The sequence below is a fragment of the Tarenaya hassleriana genome, unplaced genomic scaffold (assembly GCF_000463585.1).
Source record: "Tarenaya hassleriana unplaced genomic scaffold, ASM46358v1 Cleome16, whole genome shotgun sequence".
Lineage (NCBI taxonomy): Eukaryota > Viridiplantae > Streptophyta > Magnoliopsida > Brassicales > Cleomaceae > Tarenaya > Tarenaya hassleriana.
In genome coordinates, this window is record NW_010965019.1 from 2,004,036 (window position 1) to 2,027,756 (window position 23,721).

At 37.8% G+C, this 23,721-nt stretch overlaps 5 protein-coding genes and 1 non-coding gene across 8 annotated transcripts; 3 read left to right on the forward strand and 3 right to left on the reverse strand.

Annotated features, from left to right (window-relative positions):
* The first annotated feature begins 598 nt into the window (after positions 1 to 598).
* Positions 599 to 670, forward strand: TRNAW-CCA. Its single transcript has one exon. It is a non-coding gene; the product is annotated as a tRNA-Trp (tRNA).
* Positions 671 to 905: 235 nt separating this feature from the next.
* Positions 906 to 2,433, forward strand: LOC104809510 (pentatricopeptide repeat-containing protein At1g61870, mitochondrial). The gene has a single exon (XM_010535523.1). The coding sequence runs from the start codon at positions 988 to 990 to the stop codon at positions 2,218 to 2,220; it is 1,233 nt and encodes a 410-aa protein (XP_010533825.1). The 5' UTR covers positions 906 to 987; the 3' UTR covers positions 2,221 to 2,433.
* Positions 2,434 to 2,604: 171 nt separating this feature from the next.
* LOC104809509 (serine/threonine-protein kinase CDL1-like) lies at positions 2,605 to 5,172 on the forward strand. The gene is made up of 5 exons (XM_010535522.2): positions 2,605 to 3,307; positions 3,577 to 3,758; positions 3,904 to 4,093; positions 4,173 to 4,564; positions 4,664 to 5,172. The coding sequence occupies exons 1-5, from the start codon at positions 3,172 to 3,174 to the stop codon at positions 4,928 to 4,930; spliced, it is 1,167 nt and encodes a 388-aa protein (XP_010533824.1). The 5' UTR covers positions 2,605 to 3,171; the 3' UTR covers positions 4,931 to 5,172.
* Positions 5,173 to 5,249: 77 nt separating this feature from the next.
* LOC104809511 (phospholipase A I) lies at positions 5,250 to 11,704 on the reverse strand. Its single transcript, XM_010535524.2, has 18 exons — positions 10,906 to 11,704; positions 10,476 to 10,623; positions 10,263 to 10,341; positions 10,012 to 10,165; positions 9,714 to 9,923; positions 9,382 to 9,627; positions 9,137 to 9,299; positions 8,793 to 9,053; positions 8,592 to 8,713; positions 8,257 to 8,418; positions 7,953 to 8,145; positions 7,693 to 7,829; positions 7,411 to 7,549; positions 7,114 to 7,320; positions 6,517 to 7,000; positions 6,218 to 6,434; positions 6,032 to 6,121; positions 5,250 to 5,946 (listed from the first exon to the last, which is right to left on the reverse strand). Exons 1-18 carry the CDS (start codon positions 11,473 to 11,475, stop codon positions 5,491 to 5,493), a joined length of 4,038 nt encoding a protein of 1,345 aa, XP_010533826.1. The 5' UTR covers positions 11,476 to 11,704; the 3' UTR covers positions 5,250 to 5,490.
* Positions 11,705 to 12,057: 353 nt separating this feature from the next.
* LOC104809512 (beta-glucosidase 45) lies at positions 12,058 to 17,593 on the reverse strand. 3 transcript variants are annotated; one of them, XM_010535525.2, is made up of 12 exons: positions 17,360 to 17,591; positions 17,179 to 17,248; positions 14,877 to 14,935; positions 14,661 to 14,736; positions 14,385 to 14,459; positions 14,150 to 14,237; positions 13,808 to 14,060; positions 13,592 to 13,707; positions 12,836 to 13,094; positions 12,640 to 12,742; positions 12,449 to 12,557; positions 12,058 to 12,346 (listed from the first exon to the last, which is right to left on the reverse strand). In XM_010535525.2, the coding sequence occupies exons 1-12, from the start codon at positions 17,504 to 17,506 to the stop codon at positions 12,145 to 12,147; spliced, it is 1,557 nt and encodes a 518-aa protein (XP_010533827.1). In that variant the 5' UTR covers positions 17,507 to 17,591; the 3' UTR covers positions 12,058 to 12,144. The 3 variants fall into 3 exon arrangements, with proteins under 3 accessions (XP_010533827.1, XP_010533828.1, XP_019057624.1); XM_010535526.2 differs by having other exon boundaries at positions 17,179 to 17,241; positions 17,360 to 17,536; XM_019202079.1 differs by lacking the exons at positions 12,058 to 12,346; positions 12,449 to 12,557 and having other exon boundaries at positions 12,665 to 12,738; positions 17,360 to 17,593.
* Positions 17,594 to 20,146: 2,553 nt separating this feature from the next.
* On the reverse strand, positions 20,147 to 22,969 carry LOC104809513 (glucose-6-phosphate/phosphate translocator 2, chloroplastic). Its single transcript, XM_010535527.2, has 5 exons — positions 22,297 to 22,969; positions 21,672 to 21,897; positions 21,350 to 21,572; positions 20,922 to 21,135; positions 20,147 to 20,529 (listed from the first exon to the last, which is right to left on the reverse strand). The coding sequence occupies exons 1-5, from the start codon at positions 22,813 to 22,815 to the stop codon at positions 20,518 to 20,520; spliced, it is 1,194 nt and encodes a 397-aa protein (XP_010533829.1). The 5' UTR covers positions 22,816 to 22,969; the 3' UTR covers positions 20,147 to 20,517.
* Between the last annotated feature and the right edge of the window lie 752 nt (positions 22,970 to 23,721).

Consider the following 23,721-nt stretch of genomic DNA (forward strand, 5'->3'; position numbering starts at 1 on the left):
TTTCTCTCAAATTTAACTTTTTCAAAAGATTAATATATTGGCACAGATGAAGTTATCCCTAATCAGATTTTATTTATTTTGTGGCATTTTTTTAACCGAAAGGGTTAGATATTAACTCACCAAATTCGTGATAACAAGAGTTTAAATTCTGTAAATATTCGCTAGAAACAATTCGTTACAGATTTTATGGAGTGTAGGGTAAAGAAGAGAGAAGAATATTCCATCTTTGGTGCGGAGGTGATACATGTGTCAATATTATTAAATAATATTATTAATAATATCATAAATCATCAAAGGAAGACAAGTTGAAGAATATTATTGATTAAAATTAAGAAAGCCTTCAGCTTTAATATTCAGTAGCTGAATCCAACATGCTGTTGCAGCCTGCGTACTTGGAGCAAGTTAGGGTCTTTGTCCTGAGTATCCGTAAAACTCCTGTCCTTGTCCGTACCACTGGTTCTGATCTGTAGATTGGGGCTGCAATATAAACAACATGATGATGATGGTCACACGTTTTGATCCTCGAATCTTATTTTGGGCAATTTAGTTCGAAAAGAATGTCTTAGATAATTAAGGTAATATACAATCCAACACCAACGGATCCGTGGCGCAATGGTAGCGCGTCTGACTCCAGATCAGAAGGTTGCGTGTTCGATTCACGTCGGGTTCAATCCCCCGATCCATGCGGTTCAAACATTTTTTACTTTTTTGATAAAATTTATTTCCACGTGGATTAATCTCAACCGTATAATTTGCTTACCGTCGTTGACAAACCATCAACGGTTCGTAACTATCAGAGATAACTGTAGTATTTTATTTTTAAAAAAATCACGTACTTGTTTCATTTAATGTTTATTTTATCGAAAAAATCAAAATTTTATGAAAAGAAAATAGGCATCGTCCGTCAAGACCAAAAACCCTAACCAGCATTAACTGTACTCCCTTTTCTTCCCCATTTCTTCTGTAGATCGAAAAGGAACCCTAGAAATGGCTTTCCTCTCCCGCATCCGTACATCGTCATCTCTCCTCCGAAACCTTCCTTCTCCTCCGCCTCACACCCGCCATCTCTCCGCCTCCCCGTCGGCGATTCTCTCGCCGGACTCCAAGACTCCGCTCACCAGCAAGCAGAAGAGCCGCGCTGCTCTCTCCCTCCTCAAGTTCGAGAAGGACCCTGATCGCATCATCGAGATCTGCCGCGCCGCTGAGCTCACGCCGGAATCCCATCTCGACCGCATCTCCTTCTCCCACGCTGTCGAGGCTCTTGCGAAGGAGAAACAGTTCGCCGCTGTGTCGCAGCTCCTCGATGGGTTCATTCAGACCCGACCCGATCTCAAATCAGAACGCTTCGCTTCTCACGCCATCGTTCTGTACGGTCAGGCGAATATGCTCGATCACGCTTTACGGACGTTCTGTGAGCTTGAGCAGCTCGGGATTCGTAGGACGGTGACGTCTCTGAATGCTCTTATTTTTGCGTGCTTAGTGGCTAAGGATTACAAAGAAGCGAAACGGGTCTACATCGAGATGCCGAAGATGTATGGCATTGAGCCTGATCTTGAAACTTATAACCGCATGATCAAAGTGTTCTGCGAATCAGGGTCTGCAAGCTCGTCCTATTCCATCGTTGCAGAGATGGAAAGGAAAGGGATACAGCCGACGAGGACGAGTTTCGGGCTCATGATTGCTGGTTTTTACCAGGAGGACAAGCGTGATGACGTCGGAAAAGTGTTGCAGATGATGAAAGAACGCGGGCTTAGTGTCGGTGTCAGTACATACAACATAAGGATTCAGAGTTTGTGTAAACGGAGGAAATCCGCAGAGGCGAAGGCTCTACTTGATGGGATGTTGTCTAGTGGGATAAAACCGAATTCTGTGACATATTGCCATTTGATTCACGGGTTTTGCAGGGAAGATAATCTGGATGAGGCGAAGAGATTGTTTAAGACAATGGTGAACAGGGGATGCAAGCCGGATAGCGAATGCTACTTCACCCTGATATATTACTTGTGCAAAGGTGGGGACTTTGAGACAGCCTTGAGCCTTTGTCGGGAGAGTATGGAGAAGAATTGGGTTCCTGGTTTCACCATCATGAAGTCTCTTGTTAACGGGCTTGCAAGCAGTTCAAAGGTTGATGAGGCAAAGGAGCTCATTGCACAAGTAAAGGAGAAGTTTTCGAGGAACACCGAGTTGTGGGATGAAGTTGAAGCTGCTTTGCCTCAATGAACAATGATGAGAGTTAGTTTCGAAATTAGGCTTTGGAGTTCAGAGATTGGTAATCATAAAGCAATCCTTCTTTGAAATTTTCAAATCTTTGTTGTTTCACTCAAATCTGTGTTTGGAAGTTTTGCTTGTCGATGATGAATAATTTGTTGCTGGTCAGCTGGTAATACTCTCTTTAGCAATCTGGGTAACTGGAAATTTCCCAGGCACTGTACATTATGCTATCTCCATAGATGATAGTAAGACATTCTGTTTTATTTCTTGGGGATGCGCCAGTGCTGTGTTGCTCTCCTCTCCTCTCCTAATCTGACACATTTTATAAACATTCAAGGAAGGTTTCATCATGATTTTTCTCAGAATCTGTCAAAGAAAGAATCTTTGCACCATGACCCTGTCGCCCCCTGGATTTTCATTTGGATATATGCTCTTTTGCAGGTTTTTAGACTCTATTGGTGTTGTATTCAGATTTATATCCAATGGATATATATATATATGTTGCCTTGTGTTGATGTATTATAGTTGTCTTATGTAATGTATATGCTGAAGACTACAAAGTCTTGGCTTGAGGTCCATACCAGGATATGCCTAATTGGATTCGAATTATATGATGTGGAAGAAAGATGGTTGGAAGAGTCCGCGTTGGTTTCGTCCAAATAAAACAAATTCAAAGTCTTTTGAGAAACCCTAAAAAAAGAACATGGAGAGGAGAAACCCTGTCTAATGGTGGATCCAATCCCAACAAGGGGGGAAATTATACATTTCAGGTTCTTTTTATGTAACAGACAGAACTGTCTCTGTGTTCGTCCCCTAAATTCTTCTGTCTTGTCAGAGTTCCCAGGAAGATTGGACCTTTCTTTCAATCTCATTTGCCCCCATTTGATTTGGATCTGAAGGGTTGGAAAAAGGTTCAATCTTTCCTTGGGATCACATTTATTGAAGGATTTTGTCAAGAAAATGAAGCTTTGCCCTTGTTTCAAGCCACATCTGATCTCCAGCCTGTCCAGAGATTCCTTTGATCAATCCCTGAAGGTGAAGACAGGCAAAAGGCATAGACTTGCTACTCTCTTCTCGACCATCTCCCGTGGAAAAGGTGTGTATACCTTTGTCTTTACTCATCATCTGGCATTTTGGAATACTCGACCATGATGGTTTCGTTGATTTCCTCTCTGTTTTTCTTTTGGTATCGGATGAATCCTCGAACAGATGATTCATCGAGACTGCATGATTTGAACTTTGTTTTCATATATGAATTAGGAAGAACAAGCCCCCAAAACATTTTGTCTTTTTGTTTCTTGTCAAAGTTGAGATCTTTACATCGCTTCAAACTCATTAGAATTGAGAATTGTTTTCCGAACGTAGGAACCCTTAAGCAGAGATATATAACAGAAGAAATAAAGAAGTTAGGGAATGCAAAGAACAGCGGCCGCGTCTTCAAGTTCAAGGAACTCATAGCCGCCACCGATAACTTCAGCATGGATTGTATGGTTGGAGAAGGTGGCTTTGGGAGAGTCTACAGAGGATTCCTCAACTGCATTAATCAGGTCTCGTCTTCTCTTCCAACTCTTACCATGTGCATACATACATACATACATATATGCATATGAATATATATGTGTGTGTATGTATATAAGAACATGATTGAAGACGGGGTTGGATCCATGAATGTATGGACAATGTGGTAAGTAGGTGGTTGCTGTAAAGAGGCTTGACCGAAATGGGCTTCAAGGGACAAGAGAATTCTTTGCAGAAGTGATGGTTCTGAGTTTGGCTCAGCATGCAAACCTTGTGAAGCTCATCGGATACTGCGTAGAAGACGACCAAAGGGTCCTCGTCTACGAGTTCATGCCTAATGGATCTTTGGAAGATCAGCTCTTCGGTATGTATATATACACCTCCGGCCGGAAATCTTGAATTATCTCGTGTTTTGAGTTGTTTCGGGTAATTTTTCTTTTAAGATCTACCCGAAGGAAAACCATGTCTGGATTGGTTCACGAGGATGAAAATAATGCACGGAGCAGCGAAAGGGCTCGAGTACTTACACAACTTTGCAGATCCTCCGGTGATATACCGAGATTTCAAAGCGGCGAATATACTGTTAGACGAGGATTTCGAATCAAAGCTGTCGGATTTCGGGCTGGCAAAGTTAGGACCAACCGGTGGAAAAGATCATGTATCCACCAGAGTGATGGGGACATACGGATACTGTGCTCCTGAATACGCCATGACAGGTCAGCTCACGACAAAGTCCGATGTCTATAGCTTCGGAGTCGTTCTTCTCGAAGTCATCTCTGGGATAAGAGCTATAGACACAGAGAGACCAACAGAAGAACAGAACTTGGTCGCATGGGTAATAAACCCACCAAAACATACACTCAAAATGTTTTTTTTCCCGAGTCCTTGGAAGGAAGAAACAGAGAATGAGGGATGGTTTTTTTTTTTTGGGCAGGCGGAGCCGATGCTGAAAGATAAGAGCACGTTTACGAGGATAGCGGATCCGTTGCTAAAAGGGAAGTATCCGACAAAGGGACTGTATCAAGCTCTGGCCATTGCATCAATGTGTCTGCAAGAAGAACCAGACACTCGGCCTCTAATGGCGGATGTTGTCACTGCCCTTGAGTTCCTTGCGACTAAGCCTAAAGAAGAAGATGATAATCCCACTTCTGAAGAAGATGTTAACACTACTACTACCACTTACACCACATCTGAAGCCTGAGAAAAAAGCTGTTTTTATTTTATTGAAAAAATGCCAAACTTTAGGGTTTAGGAATCTATTTTTTTTGGGAATTTTCTAAAAAATATTTTGGGGTTTATGATTGTGCTGAAAGATATACATGATTTTGGGGGGTATCATCTGCAGGAATCATCGGAAGTGTTTTTTTTTTTTTCATTTTCTTTTTACTTTTATCAAATGCGTACTGTGTAAATTTCTAAAATGCAGCAACGAATATAATATTTTATCCCATTTTAATTTACTTCTCTCGTATTCCTGTCCAGAATGAATTAAGAAAAATCTGAAAACGTATATATAAATATACGGAAAAGCAGAATTTATATTATTCAGGTAAAAATGTGTTATTTGAATTGAACAAAAAAAAATGCATGTTCTGTTCTCATTACCTGAAGATTCTAATAATTCGCAAAATGAACAAAACTTTCTTCCCTTAATTTTTCCTTTGTCCCATTCTCTCTCTTATCTCTTTCTATCTCTCTCTCTATATGTATAAATATATATATATATATATATATAAAGTTGTAAGGATAGAGGTGAGTGACCTATACACAAGGAAGATGGCAAGAGTACTTGAGTTTCTTATGAGAAGCAAGAGCTTTGTGAAGAGCAACATCCACTCTAGCATTCTCCCTCACCAACATGTCATATAACTTGCATATGAACCCCGATAGCTCCTCCTCCTCTTCCTCCTCCTCGTTTCCCTTCATCATCCTCCTCTTCTCGACATCGCTGTCTTCCCAGTCACTCGTCGGGGAGGGCGGCCCATACTCTTCCTCTCCCCCTTCCTCCCCTTCCCCTTCATCCCCTTCTTCCTCGTCTTCTTCTTCCTCTTCTCCGATCTCGAACCGCCCGTTTTCATCGATCATCGGTGTCTCTTGCGGCTCGGCTGAAGGCCCCACCACAGCTTTCGCACCAGAGTCCAAGAATGCTTTCACTAGAGCTGGGGTCGGTCCATACGTTCCTGAGTAAAGTATTATCCTCTCCCTCCATGCTCCTATCTGTTTCCAACATTTTCCTCTCAAGTTTCAGACTTTGCGACAATATATATCCAGTTTCCATCGATTCTAATGTGTATACACTTACCATCCAGCGTATATCGTCGGGTGTAAGGTGCATGGAAGGGACGGTTCTGCGGAACATGTAAGCCGAAATCTCCTGATCATCTTCCATTACCTTTTGATATTAATGACAGAATGTTAGGACGATTTTTTTACACAGAAGATCAACATTGATATTAGAAGTTGGAAAGGAGAAGAGAAGAATCCTGACTTGTGTTTGGCGTCCCATGTAACGGTGGACGATATTCCCAACCTGGAAGTATTTCTTGGTATGAACCAGATCTGAGATCGTGCATATACCGGAAAGAATCGATGCAGCATTTCTGCGATGGCTTTGCATCACTGACAGAGTACTGATTTTAACGCTCTGAAGAAACTTATCTGCAAGCTCCCCAGGCTCGGTGACCACAAACACATCATTTTGCCAACTACAATGAACAAAAAACGAATCAAATCCAGTCGAGAATTAGTATCGATGACAATGTATGGAAAAGATTTCGGGGGGCTAACCTCAATATTGAACCATTGGAATCATTTTGAAGGGCTAGGTGTATGATCCCCACCTGGGGAAGATTCTGTAACTTCTCATGCAATTGTCGTAACGGAAGAAAGAGCTGCCTCTGGGCCGGAGGAGACGAAGGTGGCGATAAGTTCGTCTTTCCGGCATGCCACCCGTCCAAGCTAAGCGGAGGGACCATGTCGATCCGGCTAAACCTCTGCGGGCCAATATCAGGACTGAAGAGTAGGGGGCTCGATGGGAAGCTTCCAGCTATCAGAGGAGAGGTAAATGGCGTTGGAAAAGCAGTTCCAGGGGATGGCTTCTGGGCTCCGGAAGAAGTAGTAGTAGCATGAACTGACGATAACTTTATTCCATTGTTCGAACAAAATAACTCGAGGGCACGAGCATGGTGCTTTAACCTTCCGGAGTCGGGACTATGCTCTGCCTCCACGAGCAAAACATTGCGTCTCCAGCCTAGAGAAGGGCTGCTCTCATCTGTGTATAGGAGACAGGAAAACGGAAAACACAAATAGAAGTTTCGTAAGTGAACAATTCAAGAAGATCGATCCTCTAAAAAAAGCAAATCACAATCACGAAATGGGTATTACCTGAACTGTTTGCTAGCTTTCCATTCATGAATCTCGGCTTCAAATTCTCAGACCATTTCTCATCGTTTAGGAATGGTAGAACCAATCTCTCACAAGCATCTTTTAAAACTTGGGAATTGCTATGTATGTATTCATCGACTGCATCTTCCAACTTACGCCATATCGCTGGATCGGTCTCATCTAACTCCATTCCACAACGCTCATCGACTGCATAGGTAACACAGAATATCGAATTAACAAGACCCGAGACCAAATACCGCTCTTAAGTGATATTTTTTGTATGGATAATGAATGTGCCTGGATTGAAGCGGAAATACTGGATCTCTGGTAACATAGGAAGCAAAGTGCTTAGAGCTTCTTCGACACGTTCCACAGAGCATGCACTCTCAATCAGAACCTGCCCAGTATCCAGATAACGCCATCCACCTTTCCGTACCTATTGAGGGGAGTCAACAGAACATAGAAAATTCTTACATACTACAAGGATATTAAGCTTTCTATTCATCTAATGCTATCCTTCCTCAGGATTAACAAACCTTTTCACTGCTACAGTACCCAGAGAAAAGAATGAGCATTTACCCTTGTTGGCACCGAGCCACAGCCAATGGAAACCAAACAGTCAATTTTTGTGTCAGGCCACAGGAGTTGTGCTTCTCTGATGGCAAACACTGTAGGATTGTTTGCCACTATTGCGCCATCTTGCCAGCGGTAAGCATCTGAAGTAATTTTGCAGTGGAAATAGCATGTATAGAAACATAGATTGTAAGTGGTATCGATATAAAAAGATACCTAGTGTGAGCAATAGAAATGGATAAAAATAAATGGATCGACTTTTTTACCAACTGAAAAGTCATCAAGATAATATGGAGCAGCTGATGAAGCCCGTATAGCTTGCCATATCTGATGCTTACAACTTCCCATAAAGGCACTTTGCTTGTAGCCAACTTGATCGGTAGCTGCTGATGAAGTCAATGTACTGCTTCCAGAATGATCTGAAAATGCAAACGACATTTCGGGTGTTCCAACAGAATACTGCACGTCGAAAAAAAAGAGACAACACACATTAGTTGAAAAAGCAGACAGAAGAAATTCAAAAAAAAAAAGAACAGTGCAGTACAAAGAACAAAACCGAAGTATATGAACCTGGTAGTTCCGGAATATAAAAGGCTGAGCCGGCATCACACTAACAAGAGTAGATACAACAAAGACTTTCGGAACATTCTTTACAGCTGACTCTATTAACAGGTCTCCATCCTCATCAGCACACATTTCCTTTAACAACCTCTCGAACTCATCTGCACTATGCTGCAAGACAGGATATTATAGCACCCTAACCCGAAGTCATATAGGAACCTAAGCAAGAATCTCAGTTTTTTTAAGACAAATCATATGTTGTCCGGTTTCAATGCAAAGGTTGAAAGGATATCATCAAGAAGACAATGATTTTGCATAGAGTGAGGTAACCACCATATAGATACCTTGGATCCATGTACGACAACTCTGAAACTCTGGGATGAGCTCTTATAAAGCTGATCCAGTTTTTCTCTCCAACTAGCTGCTTCATTGTCCTTTGGGACAGGCTCAGCAAAAACAAGCTTTCCTAAAGAAAAATCACCTAAAATAAATTCCCGAACTTATAGTTCGATGAATTTCAGGAATTCAAAAGAGTTTTTACTCACCTAGATTTTTGTAGATTTCTTCACATTGTTCCAACGTCATAAGCTTGACACCGAGGGCAATAGCAAGCATTCCACCAGTTGATGTGCCGCATATAAGGTCAAACAACTCATGTATCCGCTTGCCAGTTCCCTTCTCAATTTCTTTAAGAATCTGCACCGTTGCAAGACCTTTCATTCCACCCCCATCCATGGAGAGTATTCTCAGTCCTTGCTTTGGCACTTGTCTGCCCCTTATGGCACGTCGCAGAATTTCATTTTCTCCTGTCGGTAGAAGAAACATATAATATATAATGCCTAACCACCTAATCAAGCAAAAACATACATATTATGGGCAAGAAACACACCAAGAATTGCCAAAGCGCGAGCTGCAGCTTTGTTGACTCGTGGTTCTGGTGTGACAGTCAATCGCATCAGTAATTCTCGCAAACTTTCTGAAGTAACCAGAATACGACGATTCTCCAAACAGAAGGCCAAGTTCCCAACGGCTAACAAGGCTTGCCTTTGAACCTAAAATAGAAAAATTGCAATTCAGCCAAAGATACTACATAAGTTTTCGTAAAAGAAGAAGAAGAACATGCATATATCTTACCTCTGGATTTTTGTGGGCACACAAGGATTTCAAAGCTTTTAGCATGTCCTTGGTAAGCATCTTCTGAGCGGCGGAATCAGACACAAAAGCTAAAGTGACCACAACTTGTAACACGGATATCACTTCTTCTGGGGCAGACGATTTCAATACTGTTTCAATCGGCTTCATTATATCGCACTTCATCAGCTGCATTGCTACACCAACATCTCGTGCAAGAGAGGATAAAGATACACATGCTTGTTCAACCTATAAAAGCAAATTGGTAAGGTGATGGTTCACAAAATAAAGTGAGATTCATTTTCTAACCATCGCAGAAAGGCTAACTAACATACCACATGGCGATTGTCACTAGTTATCATACTTATGAGCTGACGCACCGCATTTTCATCTTTACCAATGACAGCACGATTGCCTTCATCTTGCATGATCTTCACCAATGCAGATGCTAGCAGGGGATGATGGCAAGACGAAGAACGGAATACAAGGGGAGAGAATGCGCTTAATTTGTGCCTAGATGCCCCAAAGTAGGAGCTATTTTCTGTCTGCAATCATCAAAACCGCTTCTTGATTAGAGAAGCTTGATTATCGGCAAACAAAGAAGACAAAGATCATGAATAATTTGCTCCTTACCTCTATTTGTACATTTACGGATCTTAGGTTCTCGTCTGCCACAATCCTGATATTCACAAGAGACAAGTGGCGAAGCTGATGCAAAGGTAAAATTTCCGGTAGGAATTCGAGAGGATTACCAAAAAGTCTAAGTGTCCTTAGCTCAGCCATAGCTCTGCAATTCAACTGAATAGACAAATTAACCTCCCGACAAATGACTAAATCCAGACAAAATGAACTAAACAATTATGTTAAACAACTGCCATAACGACCTGAAATCGAGAAGGGGCCGGATGAGTTTATTGTGCTCCAAGGACAATTCCTCAAGACCTGAACACTGCCGTAGTTCCACTGTGCAAAGTTTCAACCAAACATCAAATCAACCAGCAGGTCCCACGAAACTTCCTGACTTATTGGTACAACCAAGCATATTAATGTTCCATTGTGTCAATGAACAAGACAAACCAGTGCAGAACCCAACTCACCAGGAACAGAAACAAGCATATTATTATCGACTCTGAGAACTTTAAGGTTCTTCAGCTGACCAAGCTCCGGTGGCAAGACTGGTAACTTGTTGTTATCAAGGTATAGCTTCTCGAGAAGAGGCAACCGGATCAGTTCAACTGGCATAACCTGGCCACAAAAGATGCAATTCGCAGCCATCATAAGACTTGTTCCATTTGCTTTAGCCTAGACTAAAACAAAACAGCCTAACTCAAGCTCAAAAGCATTATCTAGGTTCAAAAGCTTTTAACTTTTGACAAAAACTAGCTTTTTCTTGGAATAATTAGCAAAACTGCATCCACAAAACCCACTCTTACGAGAAAATTGGGTAGCCAAAATCAAGATATCGGCATGTCTTATTCAAAGTTCATTTCTTTCACCACTTTACTATAAAGTCCAACAGAAACCCACCAATAAACCGCAACCGCTTAGGCTAAGCGATGTGACAGACTTCCAGTGCTCGCCACAAGTCGATACGCCGTCGACTACCTGCGAAGGAACCGCCGCTGGTGTCAAATCAGACCTCATCAGTCTCGTCAAGACGCCGACGCCGTCGCTTTGTTGACCGGATCCCGCCGCTTTCATCAACGCGACAGCCCGTAAAGGCTCCCTACGCTTCTCAACTCTCATTTCTACACTCACATTCTCTCCACCATCATCTTCTTCTCCTCCGTCACCAACCTCTTCCTTCAATTCAACCACCACCGCGTCCTGCGGCACCGGCAACGCCACCATCAACTGCGACTGCAGTCTCAGTGCCACCTGATCCTCCGCATCCCCCGCTGTCCAATCCAAATCAATCCGAAAACCTAATTCCGGATCCTGAATCGCCGACGCCGAAGACGACGACGACGAAGAATAGGATCCCAACGACGATGCCGACGTCGATCGGTTGAGATCATCGCCCAGGTCCTCCGCGCCGTAGCTGAGACTCAACCGGAAATTCTCGGACGATCGCTTCCATCCTAATCCCCACGACATCGCGAGGATCTCCGAACGCTGCACACCGCCACCGCCGCCGCCGCCGGCGATCCTCCGACCACGGAAATGACCGTAGATCAGAAAACGGAGGATCAAGAGTTGGAGAACAAGGTTTAGGAACTCATAGAAAATGGAATTCGATCAATGGCGATAGTGATCAGAGAAGAATTGCGAGAAGAAGAGAACTCTTTTGTCTGCATCGAAGAGTGATTTCTTCAGTTTTCTTGATCCGCCGGACATTTCAGATTTGTACGAAAAGTGTAAGTTTAGACGGCGTCGTTTTCGGAAATGCTCCTTTCGGTACGGTCCATTCCGGTTCAGAAAAATTCCCCTAAACCGGATCTGAGCAGAACACAAGTGGTGAAATTTGTGGAATCGATTAACCTTTACAAAAAATTAAAAATTTGGATTCCAATATACTATATCTATTAAATTTAAAAAAACATTTTTTCTTGTGAAATTCTGAACAAATATAATAAAACAAGAAAAGCTATACCGTTCATTTAATCGATTATTAGGAGAATCGCGTGTCAATAAATTGGTCAAATTCAAAGTCAAATATGTTCAATTTCCAATCACCTTCTAGATTGCGGTAATTAATTTATAGTTAATATGTTCACAAAGCACGAATAACATCTCAAATAAAGTAGATATATATATATATTAGGGTTACATATGTCCATTGCCACGAGAACTTGTATTGGTATGGTAATTGATAAAATATTTGTACCACGAAGCTGAAAGTTTTGGGGTACGGTTGAGAGTGGTAAAATCCACGTGGAATAGTCCGAACCGGAGTCTGTATCCGTATAACCATTCGTAGTTGTCTAATAACGACCACGCGAAATATCCCTTCACATTCGCTCCGTTCCTAACATTTCATCAAATAAAAAAAACACAAAAATAATAATATTATTTAAATCGCATATATATATATATATAACGATATTTTTTTATATGAAATTATATATACCTCATTGCAGCTTGCAGGGCATTCAAATGGCCTCTCATGTATTCTCTTCGTTTTATATCATTTACAAGTTCTTCAACCGTTGTATCTTGTTTCTCCAAATCTCCATAACCTTTATTAATTTAATACATTATTACGGATGAAAATTCGTAAAAACGATTGAAAAATCAATATCTATATATATATTCTTTTACCATTTTCTGTTACGAAGATCGGTGTATTGTGATATCGATTTTTGATGTAGTCCAAAACCTTGCGAAACCCTCGTGGATAAACATGTTGCCAATCTACATCTGTCTATCATGTCCGGAAACATATGCTTTACGTTATATATATATATATATATATATGATTCGGATATGTAAATCGAACGTATAATCTTTTGCGTACCAATTCTCCAATGGATACGTTGCCTTTCCGATCGAATTTTAGGGCAAACCCTTCGGTTCGAGAGGATCCATCTCCACGTTGACAGGAAGAGAAGTAGCAGTCTTTGACAAAGTAACTTGTGTAATGATTAATACCCACGAAATCTACTCCCAATTTCTTTAGATCCTTGGCTTGATCGACCGAGAATTCGGGTAATGCCGGTCCGAGAAGTTCAACCATCTCATCCGGATACTTTCCGTATATAGCAGGATCCAGAATCCTATTGAAACAAGACATAAAAATAGGATATATATATATATATATATATATATATATATATATAATATGATGTAATGTATGGTTCAATAGTAATATCAAAATGAGTTTAACTCGTGAGTTCATCCATATTTTTCGAATTGAATTCGGAAAAATCGAACTCAAAAAAATAAATCAAACGAGTCAGTTCGTCTTGAACCAACTTTGCAAGCACACAAGCCAATTGATAAGACAATTTTTTAAAAAAAAAATTTGATTTTTTTAAATATTTTTTATTTTTATATATTTTCTGTTGTTTTTTAAATAATTTGTATTATTTTTAAAATTTTATTATATTTAATATTTTCTTTTTGTTTTTTTATTTGGTTCGTGAGTCGATTTACAAACTAAAGTGATCTACATCGAATCAAAAAAAAAAATTATTCATAAAAAACGGACGGTAGACTTGAACTCAAAACCAATTTGGACCGACCCGTTTTACATCAATATGATTCAACGTACCAATTCGAGTAGAAAGACTGAGCTCGTTCAGCGGCTAGTTTATCAGCGGTGGACTCGCTGATGGGTTCGAACCACGACGTCTGCACCACGATGCCAATGCTTCCACTCTGTTCTTTCTACAAACAAAAAATGGCATCGAATTCGAATAAAATTTCCCACATTTTTCACGTGTTATCATCATATGATAACGATATATATATGTATATATCCACACACCTGATATTTCGTTCGGTATATACGGACAGCCTCCGCATGTGCTAGGATCATATTGTGGGCGGCTGTAAAAGGCTCGGTCTCGGAGTTTCCTTTGCCGCAGTTCCCGTACGGTGAAGAGCACCGACACGGCGGGAAAATTCCCTTGCGATAACTCAATACGATCTGTTGGTTCGGTTCGTTTACCGTTATCCAATGTTTGACTCTGTGTCCGAAATATCTGAAGCATGTGTCGGCCAGGTACCCGAAATCTTCTCTGCCAACAAAATCAAAATTTAAAAATAAAAAATCTCGCAATTTTTCGATATAAAATTTGTTAGGGTTAAGAAAATATATTATACGTACCGAATCTCGGGGCTTAACCAGCTTTGGTATCGGTCTTCGAGTTCTTGAGGATAGTCCAAATGGTTCAGTGTCACAAAAGGCTGGATCCCTTTTGCATACATAATATTTAATTAACCAAAATATATATATATATATATATATATATGATTTATAATTTATTTGTCGAAGAAAAAAAACTGTTTTGATGTAAATGATGAATAAAATGAAAAAAATAAATAATAATCTGAAATCATACCTTTACTTAGGAGAGCGTCAATTAATCTGTTGTAGTATTTTATTCCTGAATAATTAATACCTCCAAATCTCCCTTCTGTGACCCATATATATATAAAATGTGTTAGACAATGTTTATAAAAAAATAATAATAAACGATAATTAGACAATATCACTGTCGCATGTCATGTTAAACTCGATTAAAAACATGTTAAATTAGGGTGTATATACCAATAACTCTTTATTTGATTTTATTTCCGACGTGAATATATATTATAAGAAAATAATATGGACATACTAGGTAAGATCCTGGCCCATGAAATTGAAAATCTGTAGCTATTGACTCCAAGTGAAGCCATTAATTCGATGTCTTCCTGCGTTTATATTGGAAAAATATTGAAAATAAACAAATAAATATTGATTTCTAACCAAATTAACTTTTTTTTATGTAATTACCAAATTAATTTTCATTACAATAAAAACACAGTAAAAATATTAAAGAAAAACAATGAACCAAGAATCTGTGGTACTGATCCACGGCTATGTCTCCATTGCTTCCATCAAGTATTTTTCCTGCAAAAAGTATATTTTAAAAAAAAAAACTCCAAATTTACTTATGATCTTATCTTACCATCAATATTAACTTATTCATAAGTATTTCAATATCCAAACATATATTACACATTTCACTTTTTTCAATCTTTGGAATCAAAATTTTATACTTATTTAATCCCACGTCAATTGTCGTATCTGAATTTACAGTAAAATATTACAAATTATTGAGATCTTAAATTTAATTAAAGTAATTTTACCATCATTATTATCTAATTCATAAGTACTAGTACTACAATATCCAAAAACATTTTACACATTTAACCCTTTTTTCCTTGTAGTAAGAATCTCATCAAAATGACACTTATCATGAATCATAAAGATGTGCATTTCGTTATGATTTCTCGAAGCCGAACTGTATTGAACCGAAAATGCGATATTTTTTTATCCAAACCGTTCAAAATATCATAACATTATTATTTTTAGAAAATCAAATTCCTCAAAATCGAACTGAATCTAACGAATTTAAAAAATCCGAAAAAACCAAATATTCACTACAAGAAAACACGAAAAGGGTGACGCAAATTTTGCGTCACTAAAAAGGTGATGCAGAAGTGACGATTTTGTGACGCAAAAAGTGACGCAAAAAATGCGTCATCAGAGCGCCACTAAATAGTGGCACTTTTGTAACGAAAACGCTAGCGTCACCATTGGTGACGCAGTGATGACGCAAAATTGCGTCGTCAAATAACGCGCGGAAATATCGTCACCCGTTCGTCATCCTTTCGTCACTATTTGGTGACGCAATTGCGTCATTACTTTATACTGACGCAATTACGTCACAAAAATTTGGTGACGAAATTGCGTCACTAAATTTTTTTTTTAGTGACGCAATTGCGTCACAAAAATTTGGTGACGAAATTGCGTCACTAAATTTTTTCTTTAGTGACGCAATTGCGTCACCATATTTATTTTAGTGACGAAATTGCGTCACTCTATTTCCTTTAATCCACACACCACCCTCATACACTCTTGCACCCGGAAAAAAAACTCAAAAAATGGAATCGAGTAATAACAATATTTATTATTCAAGAAAATGGATGTACGAAAGAGTAAATCCTTCTACGGATAATGTATCTACGCATTACGAAGAAAAATTGACTAACTTTTTGGAATTTGTAACAGATCAACATATTTTTCTTCAGAGGGGAAAGATATATTGTCCGTGCCGAATATATAAAAACGAGAGGGAAGAAGTTCCAGAAGTTGTGATGAGACATCTATGGAAAAAAGGTTTTGTCTCTAACTATTACGTCTGAGTTTATCATGGTGAGACGTTTCACGCAATATCGTGCAGCAAGCTGAATTCCTCCGGCAACAAGCGGAATTCTTGCGTCGACAAGAAGAAGATCGAAAACTTATTGAAGAACTGCGAGTGCAAGCATAATTTTTCAATGAGTTCCAAACGCGAGGATTTCCGAGTTTCGGAAGCAGCGGACAAGGAAGCGGTGGCAGTGGCGACGGCGATAAAGCCAATTACGATGGGGAAAATCAAAATTAAATATTTTATATTTTTTTTGGTTTTGTAAATTAATTATTTAGAACTTTAATTATATATTTAAATATAATAATATATTTTTTTTATTTTTTTATTTTTTATTTTATTTTTTATATAGTGACGCAAATTAGTGACGCAATTGCGTCACTAATTTGGTGACGACTTGCGTCACTGCGTCACAAAATAGTAACGCAGTTGTTCACGCAATATCGTCACTAATTTATGACGTATTTTCGTCACAAAAAAGCGTCACTGATTAGTGACGAAATTGCGTCACTATTTAGTTACGCAAATTCATCACCGTTGCGTCACCCCAACGTCACCAATTGGTGACGCTTGGTGACGAAATCGCAAATGGTGACAGTGCTTTTGGTGACGCTTTTTTTGCGTCACTATTTCGTCACCCTTTAAAAAGGGTGACGCAAAATCGCCCGATGATGACGCAAAATTTGCGTCACCATTTCCGTGTTTTTTTGTAGTGATTTTTTAAGAAGATCTATTTTTTTATAATAAAAATTGGAACAGAACCGAATCTTATTGCTATACAGTTTTATAAAATCGAAAGAAGCGAATCGAACTATTCTCGAACCGAATTCCGAAACGACCACCCAACCCAATGAATCATGAAGATAACACGATAATTCAAGATTTGGAACGACTATCTCAAACTTGTGAAAACGACAACAGTGAAACCCAAAAAACAAACCTGGTTGATGATGAGTAAAAACATCCCAATTGTTCAATCCTTTTCCCTCTGTCAAGTACGCACCTTCATACTATAAAACATCAATATCATACAATAAAACATTAAAATAATTTATAAGAAATATAAACAAATATACATAATATATATATATATATATGTATATAAAAGTAAATAAAAGAACCTGGTAGGCAGAGGAGGCGGTGCCGAAGAGAAAACCGGAAGGAAACAGAGTTGAATTCGCAGAGTTTTTGTGGACAGAAAGCGAAAAAGGAAAAGATATCATTTCTAATAATAAAACCATGATTTTGAGTATACCCAAATTTGCCATTCTTGCTCTCTCCAAGCTTTCTCTCAAATCTTAAAACTTATATATACATATATATATATATATATATATGTATATATCGATACATATAATGTATGTTAGAGAGAGAGAGAGAGAGGATGGATGGAGAAAGAAGAGTAGATAATGAGATGTTTTGATAATGTACGTACATGGACAGTCACGTTGGTGGGAGCAACGTTCACATCATTGCGATTTCAATTATTTGAGCTTTTTATTTTATTCATATTTAGTTGGTTTTCCAACTATTTAAATAATTTCTTTTCCGATAAAAAATTGTAAACGACCAGAAAAAAAAAACGTGCAAAAAAAAAAGAGAATGGAAACAGCTTGAACTTGAACAATAACATTTTAGAAAAAAAAAGTTTGGGTGCTAAAACTGCATGGGAAAATTCGTGAAAAAAAAAATGGATGGAAAAATATAAATGTTATAAAATTGATTTTTTAGCATGTTTGATAAAGTTATTAGTTTGCTAGGCCCTTACCAAAATTATTACATTTACATCATTTAATTTGATAAAGTATTCTAATCATTTTTTAAAAAAGTATGATTAAAAACCAATACCACTTACTTATTATAATCTTTACATAAGAATATTGAATGAAGAAACATATTTTTATGAAAGACAATCGTGGTCGTTATTATACATATGATATACGTACTAACACACGTGACAATAATAGATCCACCAACCAAATTTCGTCACGATGATGATTAAGATCATGATTAAGATTATTATTTAATATTAGATTTGATTTCAACAATTTTCGTAACTTTTGGAAAATAGAAACTAAAATATATAATATTCGGATATTAAAATAAATTCTAAAATTTGGACGTTTGTACATATAATAATACACGATTTTTTGTCCACCAAGTTACAAACTTTCTTGAATAATTAAAATCGAGAGATTTTCGTGGGAGAAAATAAATAAAATTAAAACCAATTGGGACGTTTCTTTCTATTAATTATAAAGCAAAAATTATTTATGGCAACCCATTGGATTGGTAGGTGACTTCCGTAGATTATATATCCGTATATTTAAGCAATTTTGCATTTTCTTTCTCTCTCTAAAGATTCGCATATTCATTGTTATTTTCATTTGAAAAACGTACCAAATGTGTGGTGAAACCAAACAACTTGTACATTTTCATTGCTCTGCTACCAAATCCTAGATTGCGATATATAGGTCCATGAATTAAAATATACTACGGTCGTCTCTTTTATATATATATATATATATATATATAGGGACCCCATTATTTTTCTTAGGGAGTAGGTGTGAAAATAACTTTATGGATTGAATAACAATGTCTTATCTGATCGTGAGATGGGGACTGAATACGCTTATAATTAACAATAAAAATTAGGATAACCAGTTTAAATACATATAACTTTTCCCCAAAAAAATCTATATTCTCTTAATATATAAATCTTATTTTAATTTGATTTGTTCCCTTTTATTAAATTAAATTTTAATATTGAGATCAATTTACTATCAGAAATGGTTTAGTCGTCGGATCTATTATCATTGAAAAAATAACGTACAAAGATCTTTAACTGTTTAAATTCATCCATTTAAATTTTCTATTATTTAAAAATCTAAATAAATCTCCACTCTTAAAAAATATCCAAAAAACTATATTTTCTTTTTTAAAAAAGATTGATTTAAAACCTATATCATCTAAAAATCCAAACAATATATTAATTTTTTGTAAAACATCTAAAATATATTATAATTTTTTAAACTAGAACATCATAAAGAAATCATAAAGTAAATAATAATATTATAAAATTATATTTATATATATGATATTTTAAAAGACAAATTATAATTTACTTTTCAAATATATTACCTTTTATATATTTATAATATACAACTATCTATAAATTTATAAAAATATAAAAAACTACCATATTTGTTATTTCAATATTTAAATCCTTATTTTAACAAATCTATTTATAATATTAGATTATTATTTTGATATACATTTTACATTGAAAACATATAAACTCATAAAAATTTCAGTTTTTTAGATATTTTTAATAAATTTTCTATGTTTTATCTTAACTTTTGAATGATGGAGGTTTTAAAAGGATTTTTTGATATTTTAAAAAATTAAAGGTTTATTTAGATTTGGGGACAAATAAAATTTTAATAAGTTGAAGGTTGTTTTTGTTTTTGGAGTTTTCCAAAAAATTGTTAATATTAATAATGTTTTTTTGTTACTTAAAAGCTCTCTGTGTTTGATTTAAGCCCAATTAAAATGTCATATATCAATGTCAAGCCGGGCAGGCTAAATTTGCAGGCCCAATACTACATTTAGTCAATTTCGAAATTCAGAAACTGAACCGGTCTGGTACGGTACGGACAGACCGGTTGATCAACCCTCTCCCATCCCATAAATGAACCTTAGATTGATTATATGGTTTCCTTTTCAAATTAAAAATTTACTTATTTTAAACGTTTGGATTATTGATTATAGGCTAAAATCTAATAAAAATGCTTCAAAATAATTATACCCATCTATTTATTTTAGTCTAAAGGTTCAATTTTGATTCACAAATATGACATATAGAAATAAAATTACAGAAAAATATTACAGATTAAACCACTAGTCCATACAAATCACAAATACTATTTGTTTATTTGAGTCTTCTTCAAAGGCAATAAGACAAGTAAGCAAGAGCAACCAAACTACAATACACATAGGCATAGGCATCAAACACAACTCTTACTCACTACCATCACCAAAACAAAACGGTAAAAGAACAAAGAAGGAAAAGAAAAATATGAACACATATATAGCATAGTTAGTCATCATATACATACACGTAGTAGGACAAGATTTAGCAAAGAGCCATTATTGGTCTTGTAAACTCTCAACAAGGGATCCTATGAGAGATCCCATGCTCTTCTTTGATCACTCACTGGCTGCTCAGTTAGGTAGTTTTGTTCATCTTCCTATTAGGATCAGAACCCCGAAATTCACCTCACTGTTTTGCCTGCTCAAAAACATAGTAAAAAAATCGTCGGCCTATTAGTTAAAGATCGATATCGATTTGATCAAAATGACGAAAAAGATCCAAACTTTTCTCGAGACCCAGATCAAAAAACCGGAATATTAGTTGAGATCGATATCGTTTTTATCAAAATGACGAAAAAGATTCAAACTTTTTCTGAGACCCAGATCAAGAAGTCGATCTATTAGTTGAGATCGATATCGTTTGATCAAAATGACGGAAAAGATTCAAACTTTTCTCGAGACCCAGATCAAGAAACCGGTTTTTATTTTTACATGAGGATGTGCCTACAAGTTGGCATGGGTCCCCAAGAGCAGGAATCCAATGGAGAGTATATTTTGACAAACCAAGAAAGGGTTCTTTTTTGGTTTTACCTGTGAGTAGAGGAAAGTTCCGAGAATTGCAATGGCGGCTCCAAGGGCGTTGACGGGTTGAACTGGAGTGTGGAAGATGATGATAGAGGAGACGATGACGGAGATTCGCTTCATCGTGTTACCGATGCTAAACGTCAATGGAGAAATCTGGTCGAGGGACATGTATGAGACTTGGTTGTACAAGTGGTAGAACACACTTTGGGCCACCACCCACCTGAAATCCAATCACACCCACACAGAAAGATTTAAACTTTCATGTAAAAGCACGGCCTTTAACCATCAAATGTCAAGTATCTTAAAAAATAAAAAGTGAAATCAGATAGATTGCTAGTTATCAGAAAGATTCTTGAAAATATCCGATTTTGACTTTTACCAAATCAAGTGTCTGATTAAACCCTTTTAAATCCTAATGGATCAAAGATTATTACCAGACAAAGTTTGGTCCGATTTGGGCGACGGCATTTTGCCAACCAGCAGCCCACATTTGAGGACCTTCCACGGCAACGGCGAAAGGAGTGAGGATCAAAAGAGACAACATCGACAAGCAAGCATAGTAGTTCATTCCACTGACAGATTTCCCACTCATCCCCTTCTTTGAGAATATGTTCCTGAACACGAACGCCAAGTTAGATATCATCGCTCCCATAAACCCTGCAAAAACGATCAAACAATCCAATCAAACGTTGACCAAAAAGGTTGAATCTTTTTTTATATTCTGAAACAGCAAAGATCTTCAGCATTGTTGTTTACCAGTCATGTTGAAGTTAAGCTCGGTGAAGGCAGAGAGAGCGCAGCCTCCAATGATGGGGAGGAGGGAGAGGTAAACAGGTAACGGGAAAGTCTCGCCTAAGAAAAGCCTTGAGACAAGAACACTGAAGGCAGGTTCACCACTCTTGATGATGTGGGTGAAGGATACTGCCACTTTGGACATGCTCACTGTTGCTGCAACATGTCCGATCGTATGCGCAACCGCAACCTGAATCGAAACTCTTCTGTCAGAATTCACGGTTTAGAATCAAGATTTCATGAGAAGGGTTGAGTCTTTGGTTTGCTTACAGTTTCCTGCCCCAAATTTTCTCAGCATTTTAACAAGAAATCTCACTAACTTTACAAAATTCAGCTTAAAAAATCTAGAAAATTTATTGTTTTCCCGTCTTCTTAGCTCTTAACTAACTAAGAATCTTTCTGAGCAACATTTTCTTAGCAGCCAAACAGAGAAGGTTAGTCGCAGTATCCAAGTAGAGATTCCACAAAGCCAGACAAAGACAGAAACTTTGCCAGGAAAATTAGGTGAACCAATCAAAATCTTCATCTGAAACAGAATATTTTGCAGGAAACTTCACAGAAACCTTCAAACGAACCCATCAAGCCTTACCGGGAAAAGAGTTTTCCAGAACTCGAAATCAGTCTTGGGAGCGTCTGCAACTCGAGTGGCCCAAGAACCCAACATCATCAAAGACCCACAAGCCAATGACAACGTCGATGTCAGCCATGGGTAGGGAAACGCATTTAGGACCTTCTTGTTGTAGATGTTGAACACAACGTTCAAAGCCCACCAGGTCGCGAAGTAGATTCCGATCTTCAGCTTCTGCGCCGCCTGTTGGTCTGGAAGTTCGATGCTTATGTCGAGCGGACGCGACCGCTCGGCCTCGTAAGCTTCGACCTTGACCTCCCTCTTCTGCGTCGCCGGGAAGATCGACAGATTCTCGGCGGAGGAAACGTGGAGAGGCTTCTGGATTGAGACATTGTGGTTGTTGAAGCTCTGTTTCTGACAGTTTCTGATAATGGGTAAGGGAGAGAACCGGAGCTTCGCCGGAGACGAACGCCGAATCGACGAGAGATCGCCGGCGGCGAGGGAGAAGGAAGATGAAGCCGGTTTAATTGAATAGATCATCGTTTTTTCTCAAACAAAATAACTGGGTGTTGTCGTAGTAAACGATGATCCCAAGGTGGGTTTGAGAAATCTCTCTTGAAATGATGAGAGAGAGAGATGGAGAGAGGGAGAGAGAGAGAGAGAGAGAGAGAGAGAGAGAGAGAGAGAGAGGTCTTTTGTTTCTTGGAAAATGGAAGAGGCAGAAACGAAGGATTTATAGGGGGAAGCGAAGGAGGTGAGGGCGAGGGAGGGAAAGTATGGGCTCTTGGGATGAGATTTGGGTCATGTAAGGACAAAACAATTCATATTCCATTGAATTACTATAATACCCTTGTCTTCGTGAGCCCAAAACGTTAGCCTCCATTGGCCATTTCGGGTTTCGATTCGGTTTTTGATTCGGTTATTTCGGGTTTGGTTATTTAAGTTATAAAAAAATCATATCCAAACGGTTATATAGATTTAATCGGTTCGGTTCAGTTCGGTTCGGTTCGATTTTTGCATAATAAAATTATAACCAAACGGTTATATTTTTCGTTTTATTCGGTTCGGTTTTAGATCCGTTCGGTTCGGTTATGATATATTTTGAAAAAAGTTTTATTAATTCTAGATAAAATTCAAAATATCTATTCAAATAAATGCACAAAATGATTAATCTTGTAATAAAATTATAAAAAATCTAAAAACTTTAATAATTAGGAGAAAAATTTTATATTTTATGGTTTATTAGGTGAAATATATAAGGCTAAAAGTGGAGTATAAAAAAATAATACTAATAATAATAAGGGTAAAAATTAAAATATTAAAAAAACTCAATAATCGTTCGGTTAACCGCGGTTATTCGGTTATTAACCGAATCGAATCGAACCCGAATTATTATTCAACTTCCTCAACCGTTCGGTTATTTAGCAAATAACCGAACCGAACCGC